The sequence below is a fragment of the Oryza glaberrima genome, chromosome 2 (assembly GCF_000147395.1).
Source record: "Oryza glaberrima chromosome 2, OglaRS2, whole genome shotgun sequence".
NCBI classification, from domain to species: domain Eukaryota; kingdom Viridiplantae; phylum Streptophyta; class Magnoliopsida; order Poales; family Poaceae; genus Oryza; species Oryza glaberrima.
This window is the reverse complement of record NC_068327.1, coordinates 1,487,869-1,513,610: the sequence shown is the minus strand read 5'-3', so window position 1 is coordinate 1,513,610 and position 25,742 is coordinate 1,487,869. Positions and strand designations below refer to the sequence as shown.

Here is a 25,742-nt window from a genome sequence, read left to right as displayed (position 1 = left end):
CTTGGCTCTGAATTTGAAGAATCAAGAGGATACAGGTCCGTCGAATATGGCAGGCGATCGTAGATGGGACCTGATCTGGAAGTGTGAAGTCCCTCAGAAAGTGAGAATTTCCCTTGCAACAATGGCTAATAAAACGAAAAGGAAGCTTGAGCGGATAGCTACCTGTGGGGTATGTGGGTCAGAAACTGAAGACACCCAGCATGCTCTTCTTCGCTGTTCCCAGTCAAGATTTTTGCTGATGGCTATGCAAGGTGATGGGCACTTTCCTGTGCTCACTGATGTGCGTATGGATAATAAAGCCTGGCTGTTTGATCTGTTAGACAGGCTATCCGAATCTGAACGGGCGGCCCTTCTCTTGGTGTTATGGCGAAATTGGTTTGTTCGTAATGAAATCGTCCATGAGAAAACCCCTCCAACGATCGAGTCTTCTAAAAGATTCCTTGAGAGCTATATTCAGTCACTGTTCAACATCCGACAAAAGTCTGTAGTTGGTTCAGAGAAAGGAAAAAACGTTCTATCTGTCTTGGCTTATGGGAAAGAGGTCCCTCCAGAATCAAGACCAGCTTGCAAACAAAAATGGGTGAGACCGCAAACCGGATGGTTGAAGGTTAATATAGATGGCTCTTTTGATGCCCTGTCAGAGAAGGGGGGCATTGGCATAGTCATGAGGGACTGGGAGGGGAGGGTGATTTTTGCTTCCTGCAAAACCCTGAACAGCTGTCATAGTGCATTAGAAGCAGAGTTGGTCGCGTGCAGAGAGGGTATTGCCTTGGCGCTTCAGTGGACGCTGCTCCCAGTACAGGTGGAAACGGACTGCTTGGTAGCGTTACAAATGATCCAAGCCAAAGAAGTTGAGCGCTCGGAGCTTGCCTTTGCCGTTAGAGAGATTAAGGATCTCCTCGCTGGAAGTCGGGAGTGTTTGCTCAGGAAGGTTCATAGAAGCCAAAATTTAGTTAGTCATATGTTAGCTAATAAAAGTCGCAGTGAAAACTTGTCGGGATTTTGGTGTGAAAATGATTGCACCTTTATCTCAAAGCTTGTAATTGACGATATTATTCCTGAGTAATACTTCCCTTTTCCCCGCAAAAAAAAATGTATGGTTAGTATAGTCATTAATCAAAAGCTACCGAGTTTAAGTTTTCTTTAAAAAAAGGGACACCCTGTAATTTAGGATGGAGGGGTATATGGCTAGACCGAGTTTTTAAAACTGTTTATTTCACATATTATAGCAGGATTACATCTCTAACACCATCTCAATACATCTTGGCCAACAGGTTCATCATCTTTAACGAATTTCGATCATCTTGAAAATGTGCGTCTTATTCAAATTTCATAATGTGTCGAAATTTGTTTAACATGTATATTGTTTGAAATTTGCGAAAAAAAATCGAATGTTTCACAGGGCTCGTCTTTCTTTTTAGATAATGGAAAAACATTCCGGCCTTTGCTCAAAGAGCTATAGCCAATTATTACAATCTAACAGGGCTCGTCTTTCACTGGCCAATCTTAGATTGTGTTTTTTTATTTCCGGAGAATCGAGATTGCTATTTGTAAACCCTGCTGGCCAGTGTCAGTGTATGATCCCATACTGTCTTCCATGAGGCCTTAACTAACATACCGGGATTCCGGCCCATTTCCCATGAGAAGCTGGGAGTTTTCATTGGATCCAAACAAGGCCGAGCAGAGCTATGATACACGTGACAGAGCAGGTTACTCATCAGACGAGGGATAAATAATCGGTTTAAATAATAGATTAGTTTTTGACGGCAACGAGTTCGATGACTTCAATTAAGTACTATAATAGTGGCCGGATTCACCTCCCGGTAGCACCCGAGCTTCACGGCGACGATCCATGAAAATCAAACGCTAATACTTCGCTAAAATAGGCCCCGTTTAGTAGGGCTCCAAACTCCAACTCCTAACTCCAAACTACCACTTCAGTGGGAGCTAACTCTAGTTGGAGTTGGACACCCATCAAAAGTGTTTAGCTACATTTCAGCTTCAGATTTAAAAAAAAGAAAAAAAATAAAAAAAATAAAAACAAAAATCCCAGCCGCCGGCCGCCCCCATCCCTTGCGCCCTCTGCCCTCCACCGGCCGCGCGCCGCCCATCTTCCTCCCACGTGCTTGCCGCGCACCACCGCCGTGGCGCCTGCCGTCGCCGCCGCCGCCGACGCCGCCGCTTGCCGCCGCCGCCGGCCATAGCCGCTGCCAACGCCACCGCCCGACGCCGACACCGATGCCGCCTACTGCATCTGTTAGGGCTCGGGAGGGAGACGGAGAAGGAGAGAGAACGGGAGGGGGAGGTTGGTAGAGGTAGTTCAGTGGCATTTTCATGTAAATACACTAAAATTTTAAAGGGTAGTGTGTCTTTTGGAGTGGAGTGGAGCTGTGGAGCAGCAAAAACCCAGCTCCACCCCCGTAGTACAAATTTGTGGAGTAACTATGCCAACTTCGCTCCAAAAAATAAAGAATCTGAACCGTTTGACACAGCTTCGACTCTAGGTAAGTTGGAGTTGGGAGCTGAAGCTGTGCCAAACGGGGCCATAGATTAATTCCCTCTTCAAGGCAATCACACAGCCCACAGGCCGCTCCTCGCGGTGTCCACGTGGGATACGCGCGAACTTGCAATATTGCCATAAAGCCCCCGTTTTGTGCGTAATTCTATATAGATCCTCACAAACAGTTCCTCCGAGGCATTATTTTACATAAAAAACCCTTACTAAACCCGGGTATTCCATGCGAAGAAGAGAAAATCACGAATTAGAATAGATCTCTAAAATGTGGAAGCCGAAGGGGATTTCTCGCAAAACGACGCCCACTAATCCAGACCCCTCCTCCTCCCCTCCCAAACCCTTAGCCGCCGCCACCCGCATCTCCTCCTCCCTCTCCCTCTCGCGCCGCCGCCTCCGCCTCCGCCTCCCCCCTCGCGCCGCCGCCTCGCGTTGCCGCCTCCGCCTTCCCCTCGCACCGCCGTGTCCGCCTCCTCCTCCGCCGCCGCCGCCGTTGCGTTGTCGTCTCCGAGCGCCGCCGCCACCGCCGCCGTCGCCGGCGAGAGGAGGCCACCGGCGGACGGAGGGGGCCCCGACCAGCGGGCGTGCTCGTGATCGTCTCGATCGGCTCCTTCTCCAGTAGATCTCGCCCTCCCCTCCCCGGCTCCCTTCCCGCGGACGCAGATCTAGGGTTTCCTGCACCATGGCTTCCGCAGCGGCGGCGGCGGCGACTCAGGTGAGTGCTTCTCTCCTCAAAATAAACCAAACCCTAGCTCGCTCGCTCGCTCGTTCGCTCACCCCCTCTCCTCTCTAGGTCGGCACCTACTTCCTTCGCAACTACTACAACCTCCTGCAGCAGAGCCCCGATGTCGTCCACCAGTTCTACAACGACGCCAGCACCATGGTCCGCGTCGACGACCTCGCTGGAACCAACACCACCGCCAGCACCATGATGGTTACTTACCCCTCCTCTCCTCTCCGCAATCTCTTTTCATTATAATATATAGTATATATCCTTTTTCTTTGCAATGGAATCCACCTTTGCTATGCACTAGTATTACTATGCACTACTAATTCTAACTTGTACTATGTTTTATCTAGCATAGCATCTTCGAATTCGTAGCTTTATGCACACCACCTTTGCTTGACTGACTTACTGACTTGAATTGTACATATATATCTGATGTTGTCTTTCCTTCCTTGTCGACCTGTCATGTGCATTTACTCTACATAGCCTTCTTCTAATGCTTGCGTGCATGCGTGCTAACTGTTGCAGGATATACACTCCCTCATTATGTCCTTGAATTTCACCCAAATCGAGATCAAAACAGCCAACTTTCTCAACTCATGGGGTGATGGTGTGCTAGTTATGGTATCTGGTCTTGTACAGACCAAGGAGTACAGCCACCAAAGGAAATTCATCCAGATGTTTTTCCTTGCTCCCCAGGAAAAGGGTTACTTTGTTCTCAATGATTATTTCCATTTCGTTGACGAAGAGCAAGTGCAACCTGCACCTGTTATTGCCCAGGACAACTTCGAGACCAACATGGCATCCAACTCCGTCGTCGAACCTGGTATAATATATCTTTGTAGCTTCATAATTTCCTGCAATTTTCTTTTTAACTGTTCAGCCATATTTCTTATTTCTTTTTCCTATTTGCGAGCCATATTTCTTATTCTCTGTCAATGATCTATCTAAACTGTTGTGCCATGTTATTCGTATGTTCTGAACTATGTATGCGCCTTCTGTGTTGGCTGTCTATGAGCACCGACAAAAAGTATGTTCCGTATGCGTTGATTACTGATGGTTTCAAATTGTAATGTTGCCATGGAAAAAAAAAGTCAATACCTTGCACGTATGAATAGGCCTATTGCTGCTGCTTTTCTAATTTTTGCAATTATGTAGTTACTAACTATATATTTTCTACCTCAAGTTCCAGAGTACATTCACGAAGAGGAAAATCAAAGTGCTGTCCCAATAACATCTGAAGAAAGTGATGCTGTTGAGAACTATACTTACTCTGAGCCACCACAGCAAGTAGTTTCTCAGTCAGACAATTGGGGAGATGAGCCTCTTCCTGAAGAACCAATTTCTTCCTTTACAAATGGAATGGCGATGGCACCGGAGGAGCCAGTGCAATCTCCACCTGTTCCACCTCCTCATGTAGAGGAACCTGTTGGTGAACCAGTAAAGAAGACCTATGCCTCCATTGTATGTTGCACCTTCACTTGGTTGATCATGATTATTTTTCTTTTTGTGATGTCATCTCATGCATATTTAAAACCTTGATGGTATAACTCATGCAGCTAAGAACCGCAAAAGCTCCACTGGTGTTCCCTGTAGCCCAGCCAGCCCCGACTAGACCTTCTCACCAGGCAACCGAGACAAACCAGGCTGCACAGCATTCGGTTATGACTTCGTCTGTGGCAACCGAGAAGCCAAAAACCGATGTTTATGGTGAATTTGCTGTCCAGGATGATGAAGGTTGTCCTTTAGTTTGAGCTAGCATCATAATCCCTTTCGCTGATTTGAGTTGCACATTACCCACTGACTTTTAATATTTCTGTTCGTAAAAATAGAGAGCAAATCTGTCTATGTTGGGAACGTGCCATCTTCTGTATCTGAGGCTGATCTTGAGAATGAGTTCAAGAAGTTTGGGCGGCTCATTCCTGATGGTGTTGCTATCAGAAGCCGCAAGGTGGTTCCTTATATGTATTTTTTATTATGTGATATGATAGAATTTTCTTTTGACTAGTGTTTGTATGACATTGGCAGGAGACCGGAGGCTACTATGCGTTCGTGGAATTCGAAGAACTTAGTGGTGTTCACAATGCATTGAAGGTGGCAAACTGTTCAACAAAACTCAATTTTTTTTACATGCATTAAATACCTTCTCCAATTTGTGTGTGCATACTCCTTTAAAATCAAATTTAATGCATATTCACTTCACCATTTACTAATTACTGTGATGTTTAATTGGTGGTCTGCTTTCCCCTTTTTTAATGCACTATATGGTTATCCTTCGCTTGAATTAGTAATCATGGTTTGACAGGTCATATGCTAAATCTTTTGCCAATTTTCAGGCTTCACCAATTGAAATAAATGGGCGGCAGATATATGTTGAGGAGCGGAAGCCTAACAGCGGCATAAGAGGTGGAAGTAAGTTGCTCTTTTATTTTTCCAACACCTATGCAATATTTGCTTGCAGACTACACACAGCTTCATGGTGTATGATATGAACCTGGTGCGTGTTTGGCATTGGCAGGAAGGGGAGGCAGAGGTCGTTTCGGTGGAGGAGGGCGAGGGTATGCTAGAGGGGGAGGTGACAACGAATATGCGGGCAACCGTGGTAGTGGCAGGCCGTCAAATGGCTACCAGCGTGTTCCTCACCATGAGAGGGGCATTTTGGGGAGCCACAACGCAAGAAACTAAATGGTTCACCACCCCATGGTGGTGGCCTGGTGGGATATGCATATGCTGCAAGCATGAGGTTTTGATCCGTCAAAAGGGAGGGAGAGCTGCATAACTAAGAACTACTGGGTTGTTTCCTCCGTTCCGTTAGGTTGCTTTTTTTTTTTGGTTTTGGGTTTTGTCGCAGCAGCAGTTTGTTGACGAAGAATGTGTGGTATCCAACTTTGGCTAGACGTTTTATTATGATGCAAATGCCCGTCCTTGATGTGCCATGCCTGCATTAAGAGCAGGAGCAGCAGCTCAGCTTCTCTTGCGTGATTGTTTGCAATGCTTCCCCTCGAGGTATGCTGATCGATTTGATGCTCCGAGTTTATCATATACCCGGACTTATAGTTTAGATCAGAAATTGAGGATTTGCCCCAGTCGTGCCCATGATATGTGGGTCAGTGGATGAATTCTCAAATTAAATCTAATTTATCAACCGAGAATTAGTCGCTGCCCAGTTTGTTGCTAATACTGGCATAAAATCTATCACAAGCCAGCAATGACATTCTTTTGCCAGAAAATCTATCATAAGCCAGCAATGACAGTTTGGTTAGTGACGAATCCAAATTTATAACGTAAAAAAAGTTCTTTTGGTTAGATAAGCATATATATACTTCATCGCTCTCAAAATAAGTGCACTCTTCAAATTAAATTAGGAGTGCAATTTTGAGGGAGTACCCAATAAAAACTAGTGTTCTTTGTATCAAAATGCAATAAAGTGGTGCTGTTTGTATCAAAATGCTTGGTTACCATCACACATTGTTGTTTGCCAAAGTTTCGGGGGCGTAACAAACCAACATATGCTTTGCTCGAGTCATACTCTTATGAATAAGAAATCTTCATAAGTTCCCATTTGTGATCCAACTTTAGAAACTGGAGTACAATGTTCTCCTTTTTATTACAGAGGCCATACTGTTTTTTTACAAAAAGAAAACCTTAATTATTATAGTAACTGTTGTTCATAAACCTGGAGATGTCAATCCATAAAAAAAAAAGTAACCCTGGTCGATGCAAATCGAAATCTCATCACAGCAGCATATGACGAGAAAGAATAAACGGCACAAGGCGCAGGAATCGCACAGAACGAAATATAGTTGGCATGATAAGATGAGCGTGAAAAATAGTAGCATCAGGAAAGGAAAAGCGGCGACGACATCTCATCAGAGCAGCATAATGGTGAAATTAATGAAAACAAGAAGTTTGATTTGTCTGACTAGACAGGCAAAAACACTATTAGTAGAAGTTAAGGATGGATGGATGGATCATTTGAGAGGCGCGGGCCCGAGGAGCGCCTGCTGCTGGAGCTCAAGGTCGTTGAGCTGCTGCTCGCGATCCATCTCGATGATGAGCGGGACGACGAGGACCAGGAAGGTGGTCCCCGCGATCCACGCCGCCTTCCCCGTGCTCCGCACCACCTTCTTCGCCCTGCTCGCCGCCTCGCGCCCATGCGCCGCCATCCATGACGCCAGGATGCCCTCCCCTTCACCGCCGCCGCCGCCGCCGCCGCGCTTGCTCAGGGACGCCATTGCTTTCTCTCCGCTTCGCTTCTAGGGTTTTCTTTCCGATCGATTTCTTATTTTCCGATACTAGGTGGGCCGTGTGGGCCATAGCGCGCAGAAAGGAGGCCTATGAAGGCCCCATATTTATCCTCCATTAATTTCTCATTAGTTAATTAATTAATTAATTAATGGGTTTCCTCCTACCCAAAAAAAAAAACCTTTCCATTCCTCCTCCTTGCGGCAGGTGCGGGGCAAGGATTTATGCAGATGACTTTTTCTGAATATGATTGTATAGTCCTTAGAGACCAACTTAACACATTTATCTCTGATGTGAGATCTGATTTGGATTTCTCAAGTTGCTCTGACCTTGGTAACTTGCTGTTAAGATGGTTCAAAGTGATAGAGAATTTTTCCATTGGTGTATCACTTAATTGAATTAACCTTAATTTTGCCTGTTGAAAAAGCCTTCTCAGCTATGAACATTATGAAAACTGACATGCGGAACAAGATAAATGATGAATGGATGAATCACTGCATGATATGCTATATTGAGCGGGATGTTTTTACTAGCATTGAAGATCGTCAGATTATACAACATTATCGTGCTTTGAGGACGCGCAAGCACAAATTACCTAGAGGTATGTCATGCATTGCTTTGTCTACAAATAATTAAGTTCTCATAATTTGCATCACTTACATTATGTAATATCATTTTCTATATTCAGCTTCAGGTTCTCTACCTTCTGTTGATGAAGAGTGAAAATCATGAATATACGTCGCATTAGGTATTCTAATAAAATTTTAGTCTAGTCTTGTACTTTTTTTACACTTTTACTGTACTTGGTGCATATTTAGAAATTGTATTTCAGTCTTGCATTTTTTTTTTGTACTTGTACTGCACTTCCAAGTACAAATTGATATGGATAGTTGTTAGCCTTTAATTTGAGCCCTAGGCGTGTCGAGCTCCTAGCTCCGCCACTTGACCAGGTGCCTAGAAACCCTAATCCCTTTTATGTAGCTCCGCCTAAACATACGAGATAATCTTAGCCTGTGGCAACCGGCAAATGACTTCTGAAGCCTATCTCATGATCTTAATGTAATTCGGTTAGGATCTTCTTCACCTCCGGCGAAAAAAACCTACCAGTAATTTAGGGATTTGTGCACGCAATGAAGGAGCGTGGGATTAATTAGGAGATAAGTATATGTTTAACAGTAAATATGTGTATGATCAGTCGTATCTTTATAACAGTTAAAACACTCTCACCATTAGCTAAAAAAACATTCTTTTATTACTTTTTTTTTCATTTTTTTCACCTTTATATATGCAACCATGCTTTTATATTATAGAGGCTAAAAGTCGTTGTTACCTATAATAACGATATTTTATCTCTCCTCTTTCTATCCTTCGTATCAATAAGTATTCTTAATTAGTAAAGGTGAGATCGCTGTTAATGACCATTTTACATGTTCTAAGGGCAACCGGTGAGACTAATTAGAAATCTAGGAGATAATTAATTTAGGGCAAGCCGCGAGGTGGCCTGAATTTGTCCAAACTGACAAGCAAAAGAAATCTTAATTTTCAGTAAATTAGGGATTTGTGCATGCGTTGCAGGAGCTTCAGAGACTTAAATGGAGCAATTTTATTTTCTTTCTGTCAGAGGAAAATGAGTTTCCAACTTGCTTTCCAACTTGTTCTGAGCAATTTAAATGTCGAAGTAAACTCAAAACCATTCAAACTAGCTCGATGGCCTCATCTTAGCCCCACATTTAATACGATGAATATTTTTGGACCGACACACACACTTGGTCACTTGGGTCACTAAACTCGCCCATAAATAGACACCTAATTAAGCTTCCATCGATCAACTCATCACTTCATATCCAACTCTATCTCACTTAGCCTGAGCTGAGCAATGGGGCTACTCCGGCGAGGTAGTAGCGGCGGCGGCGCCGTGCTCGTGGTGGTGGTGTGTGTAGGCTGCATTGCGGCGACGGCGATGGCGGCGGCGGCGGGCGGCGGCGGAGGAGGAGGGGAGTGTCCCAAGTACAAGGACTCGAAGCAGCCGCTGAACAAGAGGATCGACGACCTACTCCGGCGGATGACGCTGGCGGAGAAGATCGGCCAGATGTCGCAGATCGAGCGCGAGAACGCCACCTTCGACGTCATGCGCAACTACTTCATTGGTATACTTGATTGCTTCTTGGTTCTTGCAGCAGAGATACATATTGATTCTTGCATCTAAAAACAAGATACACATATAATAAGTAGAATGCGAATGCAAACACCTCAGGAAATTATATATAATATCTAATTAATATCGATGAAAGCTTTTGCGTGTTTGAAAAAAAACTATAATATAGTGCAGGTCAAATTAAAACAGTTTGAAGTCTGAAGTTCTCTAATATATATTTTTGACATGCAAAGATTTTACGCGTTCGTGAAGAAAAAGTTTGAAGTTTGAACGAATGTCTATATTGTGATTCGGCCAGGAGTTTGTTTAAGCTAGCTATAACAAAATAACATTTCTTAAACAATTCGTACTTTGATCATGGGTAATGCAGACAAATGTCTAACGAACCAGTTTGGTGAGATTGGGAGTCAAACACTCTGAATCCGTATGATATGGTCATGGAAATATGGATATTATAAGATACTAATGATTTTGTAAATACAAGGTTTGAATCTTAGCTTTCACTGCAAGCACAAGTGAGGGCATGCATCTCCATAAATAAATGTAAATACTAAAACAGATTCAAAATGAATTAATTAATCAAAATTAGCTAGCTACTCAAACCGGCCATTAAATTAAGACGAATATATATCTCTCAAATTGCAGGGAGCGTGCTGAGCGGCGGCGGCAGCGTGCCGGCGGCGCAGGCGTCGCCGGCGGCGTGGGTGTCGATGGTGAACGAGATGCAGCGCGGCGCCATGGCGACGCGCCTCGGGATCCCCATGATCTACGGCATCGACGCCGTCCATGGCCACGGCAACGTCTACAAGGCCACCATCTTCCCCCACAACGTCGGCCTCGGCTGCACTAGGTAATAAAATGATTAATTATCCCCCTTAATTAAACTCAATTAATGATGCATGAATTAAGTAGATTCCCATATGTAGCTAGTTGTGATAAGTTTACTGAAGATGACCAGATTGCACGCCAAATTAATTAATCATCCAAGTCTTTGTATATAAACTCTCAAAATTTGCAGTGCTCGATGATGATGGAGTGAGATCCAAAATTTGAGATTTTAAATTAGCGCGATCGATCGCTCACGTCCCAACGTTTTGGACAAGGGAAAGAGTTACTAATTGCCCAACTCGCCAACTAGTAATATTTTGACGTTGTCACTCTAATTAATGGTTTCTCAAACGCGCTGAATTTGAAAAGGAAAAAAAAAAAGACAGATTCGACTTGAAAAAAAAAACCCTACTATCATAAGAATAATTTTACCATCTTTGAAAAATAAAATACCATAATTTTTATTGTAAAATTTGGTACATCTAAATATTAGCTAGCTTAAGTTACCAAATTTTATTTTCTAGTGTAAAAATCTTTGGTATCTTCAGTTACGTTTTAAAATGATCGTAAAATTTCTCATCATACAATAATGCCGTAATCTTATTTTAACACAAGACCAATAGTAATAGTTTTCTAAAAGTTTTACTGGATTTTATTCATCACCGGAGGGAGGGAATATACAAAGATAAGCTAGCTAGCTAGTGAGAGCATGAACATGGTGTGTTCTCCGAGAGATTTGATAGTGTAACACTTCTTAAAATAGGTTTCGATTATTTGACATTCTGACCACTTTCATTCACTTAGATGGTTCACATATCATCATCACAAGTATCAATTAAAACAATTGGGCAACGAAGAAAGTGTCAAATTATCAATTTTTTTCGTTCTTCTCCAGGGACCCGGATCTGGCGAAGAGGATCGGCGCGGCGGTGGCGGCGGAGGTGAGGGCGACGGGGATCCCGTACGTGTTCGCGCCATGCGTGGCGGTGTGCAGGGACCCGAGGTGGGGCCGCTGCTACGAGAGCTTCAGCGAGGACCCCAGGGTGGTGCAGCGCATGTCCTCCATCATCTCCGGCTTCCAGGGCGAGATCCCTCCCGGCGGCCGCCGCGGCGTCCCCTTCGTCTCCGGCGGGAGGCCGAGCGTGGCGGCGTGCTCGAAGCACTACGTCGGCGACGGCGGCACGACGCGCGGCATGAACGAGAACAACACGGTGGCGACGCTCCGGGAGCTGATGACGGTGCACATGCCGCCCTACTACAGCGCCGTGGCGCAGGGGGTGTCCACGGTGATGGTGTCCTTCTCCAGCTGGAATGGCGTCAAGATGCACGCCAACCACTTCCTCATCACCGATTTCCTCAAGTCCAAGCTCCGCTTCAGGGTATGTGCACTACTACTATATATACTTCCTCCGTCCCAAAATATAGTTATTTTTGAGGTTGGCACAGGTATTAAGAAAGTAAATGAGAATAATTGGAGAAAGTGTGTGATTGGTTGAAAAGAGAAAGTAGGTGAAGAATAATGGTTGTGATTGGTTGAGAGGAGGTAGGTGGAGAAATAGTTTTATTTTGGGACAAGACATTCTGCTAGAAATAGCTACATTTTGGGATGGAGATAGTATATGCTATACCTTTGTCTACAAATATATATATTCCCTTCACCCTAAAATAAATAAACTTAATACACTAAAGTTGGATATAAGTCGTACGTACTAGGTTATATCACATCTCCAACTAAATTGGTGTATTTTGAAATGGAGAGTGTAAGGCTTAATTTTGATGGTTAAAAATAAACTTTGAAAGTAAATTCCTCTTTCGTTATTTTATTTATGAAAAATAAACTATGGTCATAACAAAAATAGTCTCAGTTTTAAAATATAAGAATTTCTAGTATTTTTTTTCTAAAATATAAGCAATTCCTAATAGCCTCTTATTTAAATTTCTTTTTATTTTAGCCCCCCAACCACCACTCATTCAATGAGAGGCACCTAATTATTTTCTTGGCAACTTTTCTCCACTAAACAATATAGAAATACTTATATTTTAAAATAGATTATGTGCTTTTGAACATGAATTCATCCGTATCGGTGCATGTAAAATATTGCTATTGGTTTAATAATTAGTCAAAGATTTAAAATTAATTGGATAGTCAAACTCGACTTGTATTTCTATTTTCTAGACGGTAGTACATACGTGTGAGATCTTCATGCATATATGATGTGATCTGTTTAAGTTTGAAAATTAATTAATGTGTTATTCAATTTCAGGGATTCGTTATCTCGGATTGGCAAGGGCTTGACAGGATCACGACCCCAGCACATGCAGACTACATGTTGTCCATCAAGCTGGGTATCATGGCTGGCATCGACATGGTCAGTACAGTGCACACATTAATACATGCAAAAACTAATTTCATCATAAAATTTTCATTTCATTGATAAATAAGAGACAAATATCGATCCAAGAAATGGTCCTTTACACCCAAAACATTTCATAATTAATTGACTGATTAATTTTCGAATGTTTGTGTGCAATCAGGTGATGATCCCGTTCACGTACACGGAGTTCATCGACGACCTGGCGGCGCTGGTGAAGAACGGCACGATCCCGATGAGCCGGATCGACGACGCCGTTCGCCGGATTCTCCGGGTGAAGTTCACCATGGGCCTCTTCGAGCGCCCCTACGCCGACCTCAGCCTCGCCGGCGAGCTCGGGAAGCAGGAGCACCGCGACCTTGCTCGCGAGGCCGTGCGCAAGTCGCTCGTCCTCCTCAAGAACGGCAAGCCCGGCGACGCGCCGCTGCTGCCGCTGCCGAAGCGGGCGCGCTCCATCCTCGTCGCCGGCGCCCACGCCGACGACCTCGGCAGCCAGTGCGGCGGCTGGACCATCACCTGGCAGGGCCTCGCCGGGAACAACCTCACCGCCGGCGGCACCACCATCCTCGACGGCATCCGCCGCGCCGTGGATGCCGCCACGGAGGTCGTCTTCGCCGAGGCGCCCGACGCCGGCTTCATGCGGCGGAACGCGGGGAGGTTCGACGCCGCCGTGGTCGTCGTCGGCGAGCCGCCGTACGCCGAGACGCTCGGCGACAACCTGAACCTGACCATCCCGGCGCCGGGGCCGAGCGTGATCCAGAACGTCTGCGGCGGCGGCGTGAGGTGCGTGGTGGTGGTGGTCTCCGGGCGGCCGCTGGTGATCGAGCCGTACATGGACGCCATCGACGCGCTGGTGGCGGCGTGGCTGCCGGGGACGGAGGGGCAGGGCGTCAGCGACGTGCTGTTCGGCGACTACGAGTTCACCGGGAAGCTGGCGAGGACGTGGTTCCGGTCTGTGGAGCAGCTGCCGATGAACGTCGGCGACGAGCACTACGACCCGCTCTTCCCATTCGGATTCGGACTCGAGACCCGCAAAGCTAATTAATTAACCCCTTAATTAATCAGGGGTTAGGCTAATTAATCTCGATCATCAACCGGATAATCGCATGCATTAATTACGACTTCGGTTAATTTAGTTGCGTGGTTAATTACGATCCAACTCGGGAGGAGTACTAGCGTGCATGAGTCATGTCAGGTCAAGGAATAAAGCAATTTAGTTAATGTACTTGTAATCAAGTGTACTCCTCCGAATTTACTATTCTGAAATTTACTTTGACTTTAAGTAAATTGGTCAGTGTAACACATGTGGATTTAACCATTCCGTTTTGCCAAATTGTTTTGAATATTTTGTATGCCGAAGTAAACTCAAAAGCACGCAAACTAATGCAAATATTATGGGTATTTTATCAGGGAAATTTTACAATCCTCAAGGCCGTGTTTATATTCAATCTTTTTTACCAAAAACATCACATCGAATGTTTTGACACACACATGTATTACTAAATGTGGATGAAAATAAATCAATTGCACAGTTTGCATGTAAATTACGAGACGAATCTTTTGAACCTAATTACGCCATAATTTGACAATGTGATGCTACAGTAAACATTTGCTAATAACGGATTAATTAGGCTTAATAAATTTGTCTCGTATTTTACATGCGGAATCTGTAATTTATTTTGTTACTAGATTACGTTTAATACTTTAAATATGTATCCGTATACTTAAAAAAATATTTGGCCAAGAAACTAAACACAACCTAAATACCTAAATTCTATATAAAAAAAATTGATATCTTGAGATACTCTGAAGGTACCAAGTTTTTATGTTAGAAAATATGATATCTTTCGGTATTTTCTTAAAGATGATAAAATTACTTAGGCAACTTTTTTTTTAATTTTCTAACTTTTCCATCACATCAAAACTTTCCTACACACATAAACTTTCAACTTTTCTATCACATCATTTCAATTTTAACCAAACTTCCAATTTTGACGTGAACTAAAACACACCCCCTGTTTTGTTACACCGACACACTAGGTTAATCCTAGAGAAGCTAGTGATTCGAGAAATGACCGGATCGCGCACGCCAAGTCTTTGTATACGAACTCAAAATTTGCAGCGATCGATGACGTCGTGAGATCCAAGATCACTCACGGCCAAATGTTTTGGATCAAGGGAAAGGGTTGACTCTTAGCCCGGCTCACTAATAATATAGACTCCGTACACATTGTCTGACACTCTATCGATGACTATGAGACTGTTTGACTATGACCATTAATTTCTTGGACAATATCTACATTGCCAATAAAAAAAACATAACTAAAAATTCTTAAAATTATTTCAAAATATGAGTATTAATTTTTTTGTATGAACATTTCAAAATATGAATAAAAATATAAACAGTACTCATATTTTGAACATTTCAAATACTCGTTTCATATTTTCAGTGTACCTGTGAGTTTGTGACAAACCAGCCTGATATGATATGAACTGTTGTGCGCGGTGTGCCTATTAAAACTGGCGCTGTTTTGTTAGACTGCATGACTCCTGAACTATGAACTTCTCTAGACATCTTCTCCTGAACTACTGATCATCTCGTCCCATCTTGGCTGATGAAAATGAAGATGGTTGCACCTACCTTCTGCAGAATCTAAGTATTTTCCAGCCAGGATCTAAGATTGAGCTGGACCATTGTTGGATTGGTCTGGGCCGCCGCTATTGTTTGTCCCATCTGGGCCTTCAGATATGTTTAGACTATAACTGGGCCTTGCCTTCTTGGATTAGAACTGGCCCATTGGTTGATTGATCTGGCCCTACAAGTATGTTTACATTATATACTGGGCCTTATCGCAATAAACTTGACGAATAAGTTCACTTTAGGATTCTCAACTTGTCAGCAAGTCTGAATTCATCCCTATACCAATATAACGGGCCCGACAATTTACAATACCGGATCACCCGAGATCCTAGGCAGTACTATGCCCGATTTGGCAAGCTGAGTCAGCGTAAGACCCACACGGGCCCCACACCACACAGGCCCCACATGTCAGTGGCTAACGCTTTCTTCACTATCTTCTCCCATCCTCCCAATCCCCTCAGATGTTCGAGGTCCCATCTGTCGTCCTGGGTTTCACGCCGACTCGGCTTACCACGTGAGCTAAAAGTTTAAAACCAGGCATAATACTATCTAGGACGTTGGATGATCTGATTTTGTAAATTTTGTAAATTGAGGGACTTGTATTTTGGCTTAGAGATAAATTTCAGAACTTATATCTAATATTTTAGACAAATTGAGGGACGTCAAGTGAACTTATTCCTGAACTTGATTACCTGCCCGAGGCCGTACTTACCAATTCTCCCAACGCATAATATCCACTTTAACGTAACATTCCAGATCAGTTTACCGATTGGCAATGCTATTGCTGCGCACGGATTAATCCTCCTACTAACATTTAAATTCACCCTGAGAATTTGTGTATCAAGTCTTAAGAATAATGCATCCTTCGGTTAATTAGGATAATGATTTTAGAGGAAACAAAGTATTCTAATCAAAATGTAATCGAAAACAGTAAACCATTGCCTAAGCCTCAACCTGGTGTGTCCATATCATCAGAGAAACCAACACAGGTGCATCATCAGGGAGACAGTAAGCTGCTTGGCGTTCACATTGCCAATACAAAAAACAAAATTCTCCACGCAGGAAGGTAACAAGCAATCCAACTCAACCGTTGACTTGTCTTTGTACTTCGGTGCAGTTTTTATTACAAAAAGCAAGAATAACATTCATTGGTATGCTTACAGCACCGGCTGTCACTGGAAAAGAAAACCATTATGGAGTGTCCGAGCATTTCAAAATACCTTGAGAGATTTATGGCCTACAGGAAGTTTCTGATGTCCAACTTCTTGACATCAGGCATCTCCTCGTCTTTGAACTCCTCCCTGATAACAAAGCACGTCAACGTGTTATTAACCTTTTTCAATAGAGACGCACACATGATATGATATGCACTGGATATTAGTTAGCTTGCATGCAGCAAGCTGCAACTCTTATTACTTCTGATAAGTCCCAACTCAAGCAGATAACCAATTAGTATATAAAGAGAGATGTACCTCTTTAGTTGAACCTCCATTGCTTCAACACATTCCTTCTTAAGCTCCGTCAGCTCACTTTTGGCAATTTCCAATTCAAGCTCTTCCTCAATCTTGGGAAGATCCTCCTTGCGGATTCCAAGCCTATTTGAAATTTTGAAATGGAAAGCAAAAAAGCATGAAAAAGGTTAGTCCAACTAATTATATATATATATATATATATATATATATATATATAACACATCTAACATGCACAGGAGGAAGAAAAATCAATATATTTCCCTGCAAGCCAGCAATAATGGATCTCGATCACCTAAGTACGGAGTAAAAAACAAGCTACAGTTGGTTACACCATCATCTGAGAGTATATTTGGTCCCTTAACCCTTGTTAGCGAACAAGAAAACTCTTGCTAGTGAGCAAGGTCAGATAAAATAACTATACATGCCCTGAATCGCCTTTGAAACCAGAAAATTATCATCCAAGCAGCTTAAGGAATTGCACGTTTCATCTATCATGTGGAATTTTATTCTCACTGATATATTCAGAAAAAGTATATCTCTAGAGAGTAGACGAGCAGTGTAAATGATGATCTGAACTATCTCAAACTTAAGTTGATAACAAAATGATGAAGATAAATACTTTTTGTTTATCTTCTCAAACTCTGCCAAGAGGAGACCCATATTCTTCTTGTCACTCCTCAGAAGTGGCTTCTTAATCTCCTTCTCAACTTTCTCAAGGGCTTCCATCATCATAGCCTCAGCACCCATATCATCTATAAGGCCACTCCTATGTAACATTAAGTGAACAGAAGAATATTCAGACAAGCAAATAGTGCAATAAAATTGTTATGTAGGCAAATATCACATTGATTTAATTCTTTACAAGGGTATTTTGGGGCTGAGAAAAACATAAGATGAAAATTGTGAAAATGATAATAGATGTACTTTATCCTGATCTCCTGAAGAGTATTCAAGTAAGTCCGTGCATCAGGGATGCCCTTTGTAAAGGTGTCGATGGTATATTTAATCCTCTCAGAGTCGGATAGAAGATCTGCCCTGCATTTACACAATGGAACCATAACTGAGTAAATAGATCAATAACATCCAGAATAAGTGTTACAAAATGAAAGCAATAAAGTGGAAGCCTATCTCGATAGAAGAATATATATATATATATATATATATATATATATATATATATATATATATATATATATATATATATATATATATATATGCCAGAGTATGTTTTGCTGCATAGGATGGATGCATTAATGTACAAGTAAAATATTTTTTTATTTTCGATGGGGCATCATACATCAATGGGGAAGATGAAAAATTGTACTAGGGCAAACCGGCAAACAGTAGTAGGTAATAAGTAATATCAAATGGGAGTTATTTCTACATAGATACTGAAATATACAATAGTGCTTAATGAATTCAAGGTTTCGTAAACCGCAAAAAATCTGATTTATTTAATAAAAGAACTTTACGCTAGAGAATAGAAACAATCACCACAAATATGTGTAAAATAAACACAAAAACAATGACAAATCAAAGGAAAGTAATAAACTAAGGACCATGAATACATGTGACAGATTATAAGTGATCTTACTTTTGTCTTACAGTCTTCATGACTTGGGCATAACGAGAAACTGCTGCAGGATCATCTGGATCAATAGTGATCTTTTCCTTCTTAAGTACACCAAGGGCAGTCTCAAATTTCTTCTTTACCTCAAAAAATATGCCCTTCAATAGGTCTTCATACATACAAAAAAAAAAAAATCAGACCACCAAAATTATAATACAAAGTAAATTGTGCAACTTAAATACAGAAGTAATCAGAACTACACAGCAGAGTTTAATCAAACAAACTCCAACTCATGAACATATGTAATCTCTTCAGTTTTGCATTGAAAAATATTTTTTGAATGACATAAAAACACATAACATTACTTGTGATACTGCGATGGACAAAGGTAAAGTACAGAAAGCATTTTTTTCTACAGCTCAACACAATGGTCTTATGGAAAGGAGTTTTGCAGTTAGGATTAAAAGCATTTGAAATTCCTATAGAATTTGCACAAAATAAATTGTTAAATGCACTGAAAATTTAAGAGGCTTACCATCACCATTGACGGGAGTACGATCTGCCTCCTTGGCATACAAGCGGACTTGAGTGGCACCTCCATTTGCCAAGGCAGCTTGAGCAGAGTATAGCTGCCAGAAGCCAGAGACATTAACCAATGACAATTAACATAAACAAATTTATAAAAAAAGTAGAGAAGCTAGAGATTTCTAAAACAAAACATTCCATATAGCTTTGTACTGACAACCTTACCAACATGGACGTCCTTATTACATAACATATACTTCCTCCGTTTCACAATGTAAGTCATTCTAGCATTTCCCACATTCATATTGATGTTAATGAATCTAGATAGATATATATATATATGTCTAGATTCATTAACATCAATATGAATGTGGGAAATGCTAGAATGACTTACATTGTGAAACGGAGGGAGTACTAATAACTTCTTCAGCCAACCTATTCTAATGTTAGCTGGCTGACTACATTGTCACCATATAAATTTCACCAATAAACCAATGACCACACATCAACAAGACATATACTGCTCAAAGAAAACATACTAACAAATAATAGCCTGGAATGTGCTTGAGCAGTGTCCACACCAAGCTTTCCATAGCTTGTTGACCAGTACCGAATCATGAAATGTTATATGTGGAAGGATGCTGAATTGGGAAATTGCAACTGTGGTGAGAGGATCCGGAATGTTAACAACCAAACCGTTCCCTTGTTTGTCCCCTCACAGAGGAGCATTCCCCTTCTAATCTGAAGGATATCGCATCATCCCATTCGCTCCAATCAACAGTAACACGAAATGCACCGGACTCACTTGCGCACTAAAAAAACGCCACCCACCCCCAGCCACCGCATCCAACCCCCACCATTGCAAATTTGCAATCGATCCCAACAAAAAAAATCCCTCAACGCAACCAACCACAGATCCCACGCAAAACCGAACCAATCGTCGGCGCCGCCACCGGATCAGATCTACCTCAAAACTAGGGTTTCCGCGGCGGGGCGCGCGTGCGCGCGCGGGGGGACGGGGACGGGGAAGGGAGATGCGAACCTGCCGGGAGCGGGAGACGAGGCGAGCGGCCAACGCCATGGCTGCGGCTGCCTCCGCTTCGCTGCTCCGATCTCACCCAAACCTCCAAGCTCCGCGGCGAGAGCGAGAGCGAGAGAGAGAGAGATGGGGATGGGTGGAGAGGAGACGAAGAAATGGAGGCGGCGCCGCGCTTTGTGAGGGCTCCTCCCCCTCTCCCCGCCGTCCGATCCCCCGATCACCCCGCGCGTACCCGCACGAATCTCCAAGCAATCCTGACCAATGGGCCCATCCGGTTCGATCCTGTATTTTTTTTTACTTTTTTGTTCTTTTTAAAACTTATTCTCTCGCATTTTCATTTATGCTTATATTTACTGACCAAAATTTTTATTTTAATATTAAATTTAGAGTGTTTTTTTTCGAGGTTTATTTTTCAACCTTTGTTTTTAGATCAATATATATATATATATAATTTATAAATTATTTTATTTGCAATCATACCGAATAAGCCATAGAGCCCTTATTTATAAATAAGTTTTTCGGAAAGGACTAAAATGTAAAAAAAATATAGTCGTCGTGTTCCTCCGGCTCGGCGGCTGCATTGACCTTGGGCTCCGCCATGAACTCGATGCTGCTCAGGCCGCTCCCGAGCGCGGGGGCGAGCGGTGGTCGGGGCTCGCCGGGGAGGGGGCGGGTGGTCGGCTCGGCGGTGAGTTTCGGCGGGCGCGGGAGATGGCGGCGCGGGGTGGCGGTGGTGGCGGCGGGGGCGGGGGCGGAGGCGTCGTGGATGGAGGAGGCGGGGGTGGCGGTGCTGGAGGAGGGGGTGAGGCGGAACCCGGCGGTGTCGGACTCGTACCGGCCGCCGGGCATGCCGCGGCCGAACGCGACGGTGCTGGAGGCGCAGGCGCGGGTGTGCACGGGGCCCGAGCAGACGCGCCCGCTCGGGGAGGAGCAGGCCATGCGCGTCCTCGACACCATCCTCCGCTCCGGTGAGTGAGTCAAGTCACCGCCATCCTTGCCGGCGGGTGGCCTCGCACTCTCGCCGCTTCAGCTTTGGTGATTTCTAGCATCGATCGGATCCTGCGTTGCAGCCACCGTCTGTGCGGCAGGAAATTGAAATTCTGCTGCTTTCACTGTCACTACTGGAATTTAGAACTCGAGTTCTATGACACTAATATGTAGACTGCGGTTAGTTTTGATCCACATTATGATGATTGCAGTAACATCTCATCTCCTTTTATCTAGGAATGCAAAATTTTGCTTGAAATGGAGCTTTCTAGAGTTTAGCACTTTTTTGTGAAACATTAGCTCGCGATTTATGCTCAATTGTACTCCGGAGTGTAATACTAAACTTTCGGTGGGACATTTATTGACTTTGGATACTGATTTTTACAATTTGCTTGTAAGGTTGTATTTGAGTGACAAGTTTACAGTAGGTCTGATTTGTGATTGGTTTATTTTCATTGACTCTTTGCCTTCCATAACAATCTTATGATATATGTTACTTATAATCTCTTGTGTAGGAATGGGAGAACTCAAAGATGAGCCAGTATCCAGTGCACAACTGGGTGCATTCTTCGCTGGCATGACAATAAGAGCTAATTCCTTTCCAGAAGCCACCCAATGGAGTGAGGGTGAGCGTCGTGCCATGAGCTTATTTTGGCCACGGCTTGTCAATGTTCTTCCCCCCGAGGTGAAATTTATAGCAGATCCGGAAGGAACAATCATGGGAGCAAATGGTTTAACAGGACCTCGGTATGTTGGTCAAAGCACTGCAGAGATGAGACTTGTCAGTGCTTTGAGAGAAGTTCTTGCTGGTGGCCATTTGGGTTATGAGGAAGTTCAGGGTGTACTAAAGGATGTTCTACCAGTTGAATTAGCCAGTGCAAATTCAACTATGGTTAATGAAGCACTGCTGGCAGCATTTCTTATTGGACAGCGGATGAATAGGGAGACTGATCGCGAGCTCAAAGGATATTGTCTAGCCTTTGATGATGAATTAGGTAACATCAAGTCAGTTTCTCTTTCTCAAATTGAATATAAAAAAATTATAGTGTCATTAACACCACATTATATCAGGTCCAACTCCAGTTGCTGATGTCAAATCATTGACACACTATGGTGAGCCCTATGATGGAAATACACGCTTTTTCAGGAGTACTCTGTTTGTTGCAGCTGTTAGAGCCTGCTATGGTGAGGCTTGTCTCCTCCATGGTGTTGAGTGGATGCCACCCAAGGTCAGTACAAAAGCATACCCATCAACAATCATCATACACTAGTGTTTTTCTTTAATGCTATGGAGGTTTTGGTTAGGAGATGGACTTACCTATCACTTAATTTTGAAAACCCTCTGTATTACTTAATGATCAAGATTTTCAGGGAGGCATAACAGAAGGTCAGATGCTTAAATTCATGGGTGCAAACACACATTTGTCCACATTACAGGCCAAAACACTACTGGAGGTGTGCATGAACTTCTGCCTAATTTTCCTGCAACCCTTTTTGCACTCTCCTCTGACTGCATCTAATTATATCAACTGTTTTGGTTGCTTTCAGGATGAGAATACCGGCTTTGCATATTTGGGTCTCCAAGAAGCTTGCCCACCATTGTAAGTTTTGACATTTTCTTGGTAATTATGTGCTTCAGTGACCAAGTCTTGTTGATATAGTATTCCTGTAGACATTCAGATAATCAGGAATGGCACCTCAGCCTGATTTTCTGAAGAAAACTGATCATAATATCTGACTTAAGTCCATACACAGCCATGAAGTTTAGCAGTAAAATTTTCAAAATGGAATCACTGCCTTTACTTTTTTTTGGAACTGCAGGAAACTTATGCTTTCAGTTTAAATGTTGCCGCTTTATAATATTTGTCTTCATTTAAAAAACAATTTATTGAAAGTTGTAATGTATGAAAATGTGTTCTTTTTACTCACTATTCTTCCAGATATTCGATTATTGGGCTTAGGGAGCATATTAAGAAACGGCCACCGCTAGCTACCTCTGAGAAAGTTCAGCAATTTGTGAGAGTGAGTAACTCTTCTCATCCACCTGTAGTCCTTTATTGTAAGGAAGACAGTATCATAAGAGCACCATAATGGGTACAACTATTATAACTTTTGTAGCATCCTTTATGTTTATATATACATTGTAGATCATTTGTGCATATTATACCACTGTAGAACATAAAATTGGTCACATTTCACTGCTGGCAGATCTTTGATAAACTACTAATTTAAATATTTAGTACAACCTACTGTCTTCATTTCTTAGTAAAATGTTTGGCAGTTTAGTAGGTTACATTTTCAGAGTGTTTCCTCAACATAATGTATGCATAAAAAACTCTTTGACTACAAGTCAAGAAGACTGGAGATATTTCTTGTAATTCTACATTCATTGAATGTAAAAATATAACTGTTCTGTATCACCTACTATTTGGGAATCCTTGTTAATTTGTTGTAAATTTGAGATGAATGCATTATTATTATATGTCCTTCCTTGTTCAATTATGTTTCTGTTGTAAATGTCACAAGTTCTGCTCACTTAAATAAATACTACTGGTTGATTGGCTTATTTGTCTTCAAATTTTCCACCAGGCGCGAGGAAGAGAATCAATGGTTGCTGGATTTTATCATGTGGGCTATGAAGATCCATTGCTTATGCTCATGAGGAGGAGAACTGTTCATGCTGGACTAGTTGTAAAGGTATTATCTTGTGTTAATGTGTTATATGGCGGGTTTAAGCTTTATGTTACTGTTTAGATGTCTTGCCCCATATAACCCAGCCTATGGGTTTATTTGTGCACTTGTTGCTAAGACCACATATGTAGAAATTGGCCGCCTTACGCTATGAACATTTTGAGTTCCGTTTCTGACAGATAGGTCATTCTCCTGAACTTTTGAACAAACAGCTTCTTTCCCTTCTCTATTATTCTCGGAATGCAAATCCAATAATTAAACATGGTCATTTCTCAAATTTATGGTGCGCGTGTAGGGTGAGGAGGGTGCGCTTTCTATGACAACCAAAGAAAGATCTGCTCATGCATCAAAAGGACTTCCAGTGAACCATTGCTCAGGGTTCCGGATACCAAACAGCACAGATTTCTCCGAGACTGATGGTAAAAGATATTTCGCTTTTTATTGATTATAAATATTCCTCTTCATAGTGATCATATGTGTTTGTTGGTGATGATGGGGTATGTTCAGTGTTTTCAAAAATTTAAGATTTCTACATCTTGGAAGTTGATTCATATTTTTTTTTAAAAAAAAAAAGAGGTTTTGTGAATGACTAATCTGGATTGCTTGTTTTGAAATGCCCAATAACATGGTTATGAAATAATTTCAGCCTGAGCTTGTCTCAATCATCTTTCAGGCATTTCTAGAGAGGGCTTCAGTGTCATTGTGAATGCTCAGGAACTTGGTTTTGAATCCACTGAGACTCCACGAACTGATAGATCAGTAAGCCATTTTGCCCATGCCTGCGGTTGTTCTACCTTAGTTTCATATTTCTATATGCCGTCAACTTCCAATAGAGGCTGGCAGTCATCCATACAAGTCTGTTAATGCTTTGTAAAATGTTCCAAATTACCCTTGTATTAACGTGTATCACCCTGACATGTTAGTAGGATATTATATTTTTAGCGTAGTTATAATGTTTACTTACTGTATCTCCGGACTGAATCAGGTCCTGAAAAACTTGGAGTTGGGTTTGGCAGCGCTGAGTGGGGAGAAAGGACCAGCCTATGACAGAATAGTCCTAAATGCTGCCATGGTTGACCACCTCTTAGGCTGCACTGGAGCTGAGGATATCAAGTCCGCACTTGACAGGGCAAGAGAAGCCATTGACAGCGGTAAAGCCCTGAGCAGGCTCATGAATTACATAAAAATCTCGCACAAAGTGTCCTAGCTCGCAAGTGTGCTGGCTGTACAATTTTGGTTTCTGGTGTCGTGGTGGAATACTCTCATCGACTCATACACGAGCACGAGTGCTTTCAAGTTGCTCAGCTAACATGGAGAACATCCCTGACGTGAATAGTCACTTGCAAGGCCTTGTCAATAAATTAACTGAAAGTCTGAAAAACTGAAAATGTTAGCGATGGGGAATACTTGATTAATCAATCTTTCTTTATCCATGTTCTGAGAGAATCTGGCTGCGTGTACCATATGCAAATTCTGTTCATGAGATGTGTGACCGAATACCTGCATCAAGACACAAGGGATGAGTTATCTTGATTTTGTTCGTGAAACAAAATCTGCAATTCTCGTTGTAATGGGTTACTCCGAAGTCTGAATATGGGTGCTCGTTTGGAATTACTTGTACTGTTTGTTTGAAGTTTGGTTGTGCAAGAGCTTTCGAGAGGATGCACCTGTTGCTACCGCATTTTCAGTTTTGAACCCCTGCTCTCTTTACATCTTTTTTTCTAGAAAAATGTGCATGTACTTGAAGCTAATATACAAGCTCCCTTTTCACATGTCTTTTTATTTTCAAATTCAAAATTTAAGTCGAGTTTTGGCCTCAAATGGATCACCCGTGCTTCCATTTTCCTCTCTACTCCCTCCATCCCATAAAAAACCAACCTAGTACTGGATGTGGCGTATCTTGTACAACTAATTAGAACATACCCCTGTCCAGATTCGTTGTACTAGGATATGTCTATTCGTTGTTTGGTGACGGAGG

General features: G+C 42.5%; 5 protein-coding genes across 6 annotated transcripts; 3 read left to right on the top strand and 2 right to left on the bottom strand.

Moving 5' to 3' along the window:
- The first annotated feature begins 2,850 nt into the window (after positions 1–2,850).
- LOC127763311 (nuclear transport factor 2-like) lies at positions 2,851–6,173 on the top strand. 2 transcript variants are annotated; one of them, XM_052287967.1, is made up of 9 exons: positions 2,851–3,227; positions 3,306–3,446; positions 3,768–4,065; positions 4,432–4,703; positions 4,799–4,976; positions 5,072–5,190; positions 5,268–5,333; positions 5,576–5,651; positions 5,758–6,173. In XM_052287967.1, exons 1-9 carry the CDS (start codon positions 3,195–3,197, stop codon positions 5,922–5,924), a joined length of 1,350 nt encoding a protein of 449 aa, XP_052143927.1. In that variant the 5' UTR covers positions 2,851–3,194; the 3' UTR covers positions 5,925–6,173. The 2 variants fall into 2 exon arrangements, with proteins under 2 accessions (XP_052143927.1, XP_052143926.1); XM_052287966.1 differs by having other exon boundaries at positions 2,852–3,227; positions 4,426–4,703.
- Positions 6,174–7,018: 845 nt separating this feature from the next.
- Positions 7,019–7,548, bottom strand: LOC127763312 (mitochondrial import receptor subunit TOM9-2-like). Its single transcript, XM_052287968.1, has one exon. It carries the CDS (start codon positions 7,472–7,474, stop codon positions 7,211–7,213), a length of 264 nt encoding a protein of 87 aa, XP_052143928.1. The 5' UTR covers positions 7,475–7,548; the 3' UTR covers positions 7,019–7,210.
- A 1,779-nt stretch (positions 7,549–9,327) lies between these two features.
- Positions 9,328–14,245, top strand: LOC127761868 (uncharacterized). The gene is made up of 5 exons (XM_052286200.1): positions 9,328–9,631; positions 10,285–10,489; positions 11,363–11,846; positions 12,732–12,836; positions 13,003–14,245. Exons 1-5 carry the CDS (start codon positions 9,361–9,363, stop codon positions 13,882–13,884), a joined length of 1,947 nt encoding a protein of 648 aa, XP_052142160.1. The 5' UTR covers positions 9,328–9,360; the 3' UTR covers positions 13,885–14,245.
- Positions 14,246–16,423: 2,178 nt separating this feature from the next.
- LOC127764210 (probable ATP synthase 24 kDa subunit, mitochondrial) lies at positions 16,424–20,251 on the bottom strand. The gene is made up of 7 exons (XM_052289059.1): positions 20,090–20,251; positions 19,058–19,151; positions 18,547–18,691; positions 17,877–17,987; positions 17,572–17,718; positions 16,953–17,075; positions 16,424–16,781 (listed from the first exon to the last, which is right to left on the bottom strand). Exons 1-7 carry the CDS (start codon positions 20,126–20,128, stop codon positions 16,718–16,720), a joined length of 723 nt encoding a protein of 240 aa, XP_052145019.1. The 5' UTR covers positions 20,129–20,251; the 3' UTR covers positions 16,424–16,717.
- Positions 20,252–20,629: 378 nt separating this feature from the next.
- On the top strand, positions 20,630–25,197 carry LOC127761039 (uncharacterized). Its single transcript, XM_052285245.1, has 10 exons — positions 20,630–21,054; positions 21,589–22,068; positions 22,145–22,302; positions 22,445–22,528; positions 22,622–22,674; positions 23,014–23,095; positions 23,663–23,770; positions 24,060–24,183; positions 24,438–24,523; positions 24,750–25,197. Exons 1-10 carry the CDS (start codon positions 20,685–20,687, stop codon positions 24,969–24,971), a joined length of 1,767 nt encoding a protein of 588 aa, XP_052141205.1. The 5' UTR covers positions 20,630–20,684; the 3' UTR covers positions 24,972–25,197.
- The last annotated feature ends 545 nt before the right edge of the window (positions 25,198–25,742 follow it).

Bases quoted from the DNA above. Each gene is read 5' to 3' on its own strand.
- LOC127763311 (XM_052287966.1), top strand. From the start codon at position 3,195: ATGGCTTCCGCAGCGGCGGCGGCGGCGACTCAG. The intron at 4,704-4,798 runs GTATGTTGCACC...TAACTCATGCAG, and splicing joins AGAAGACCTATGCCTCCATT to CTAAGAACCGCAAAAGCTCC. The intron at 5,652-5,757 runs GTAAGTTGCTCT...TGGCATTGGCAG, and splicing joins CAGCGGCATAAGAGGTGGAA to GAAGGGGAGGCAGAGGTCGT.
- LOC127763312 (XM_052287968.1), bottom strand. From the start codon at position 7,474: ATGGCGTCCCTGAGCAAGCGCGGCGGCGGCGGCGGCGGCGGTGAAGGG.
- LOC127761868 (XM_052286200.1), top strand. From the start codon at position 9,361: ATGGGGCTACTCCGGCGAGGTAGTAGCGGCGGCGGCGCCGTGCTCGTG. The intron at 9,632-10,284 runs GTATACTTGATT...CTCAAATTGCAG, and splicing joins CATGCGCAACTACTTCATTG to GGAGCGTGCTGAGCGGCGGC. The intron at 12,837-13,002 runs GTCAGTACAGTG...GTGTGCAATCAG, and splicing joins TCATGGCTGGCATCGACATG to GTGATGATCCCGTTCACGTA.
- LOC127764210 (XM_052289059.1), bottom strand. From the start codon at position 20,128: ATGGCGTTGGCCGCTCGCCTCGTCTCCCGCTCCCGGCAG. The intron at 17,719-17,876 runs GTACATCTATTA...AATGTTACATAG, and splicing joins CTTCAGGAGATCAGGATAAA to GAGTGGCCTTATAGATGATA. The intron at 16,782-16,952 runs GTACATCTCTCT...CTTTGTTATCAG, and splicing joins ATGGAGGTTCAACTAAAGAG to GGAGGAGTTCAAAGACGAGG.
- LOC127761039 (XM_052285245.1), top strand. From the start codon at position 20,685: ATGAACTCGATGCTGCTCAGGCCGCTCCCGAGCGCGGGGGCGAGCGGT. The intron at 21,055-21,588 runs GTGAGTGAGTCA...TCTCTTGTGTAG, and splicing joins CGACACCATCCTCCGCTCCG to GAATGGGAGAACTCAAAGAT. The intron at 24,184-24,437 runs GTAAAAGATATT...ATCATCTTTCAG, and splicing joins AGATTTCTCCGAGACTGATG to GCATTTCTAGAGAGGGCTTC.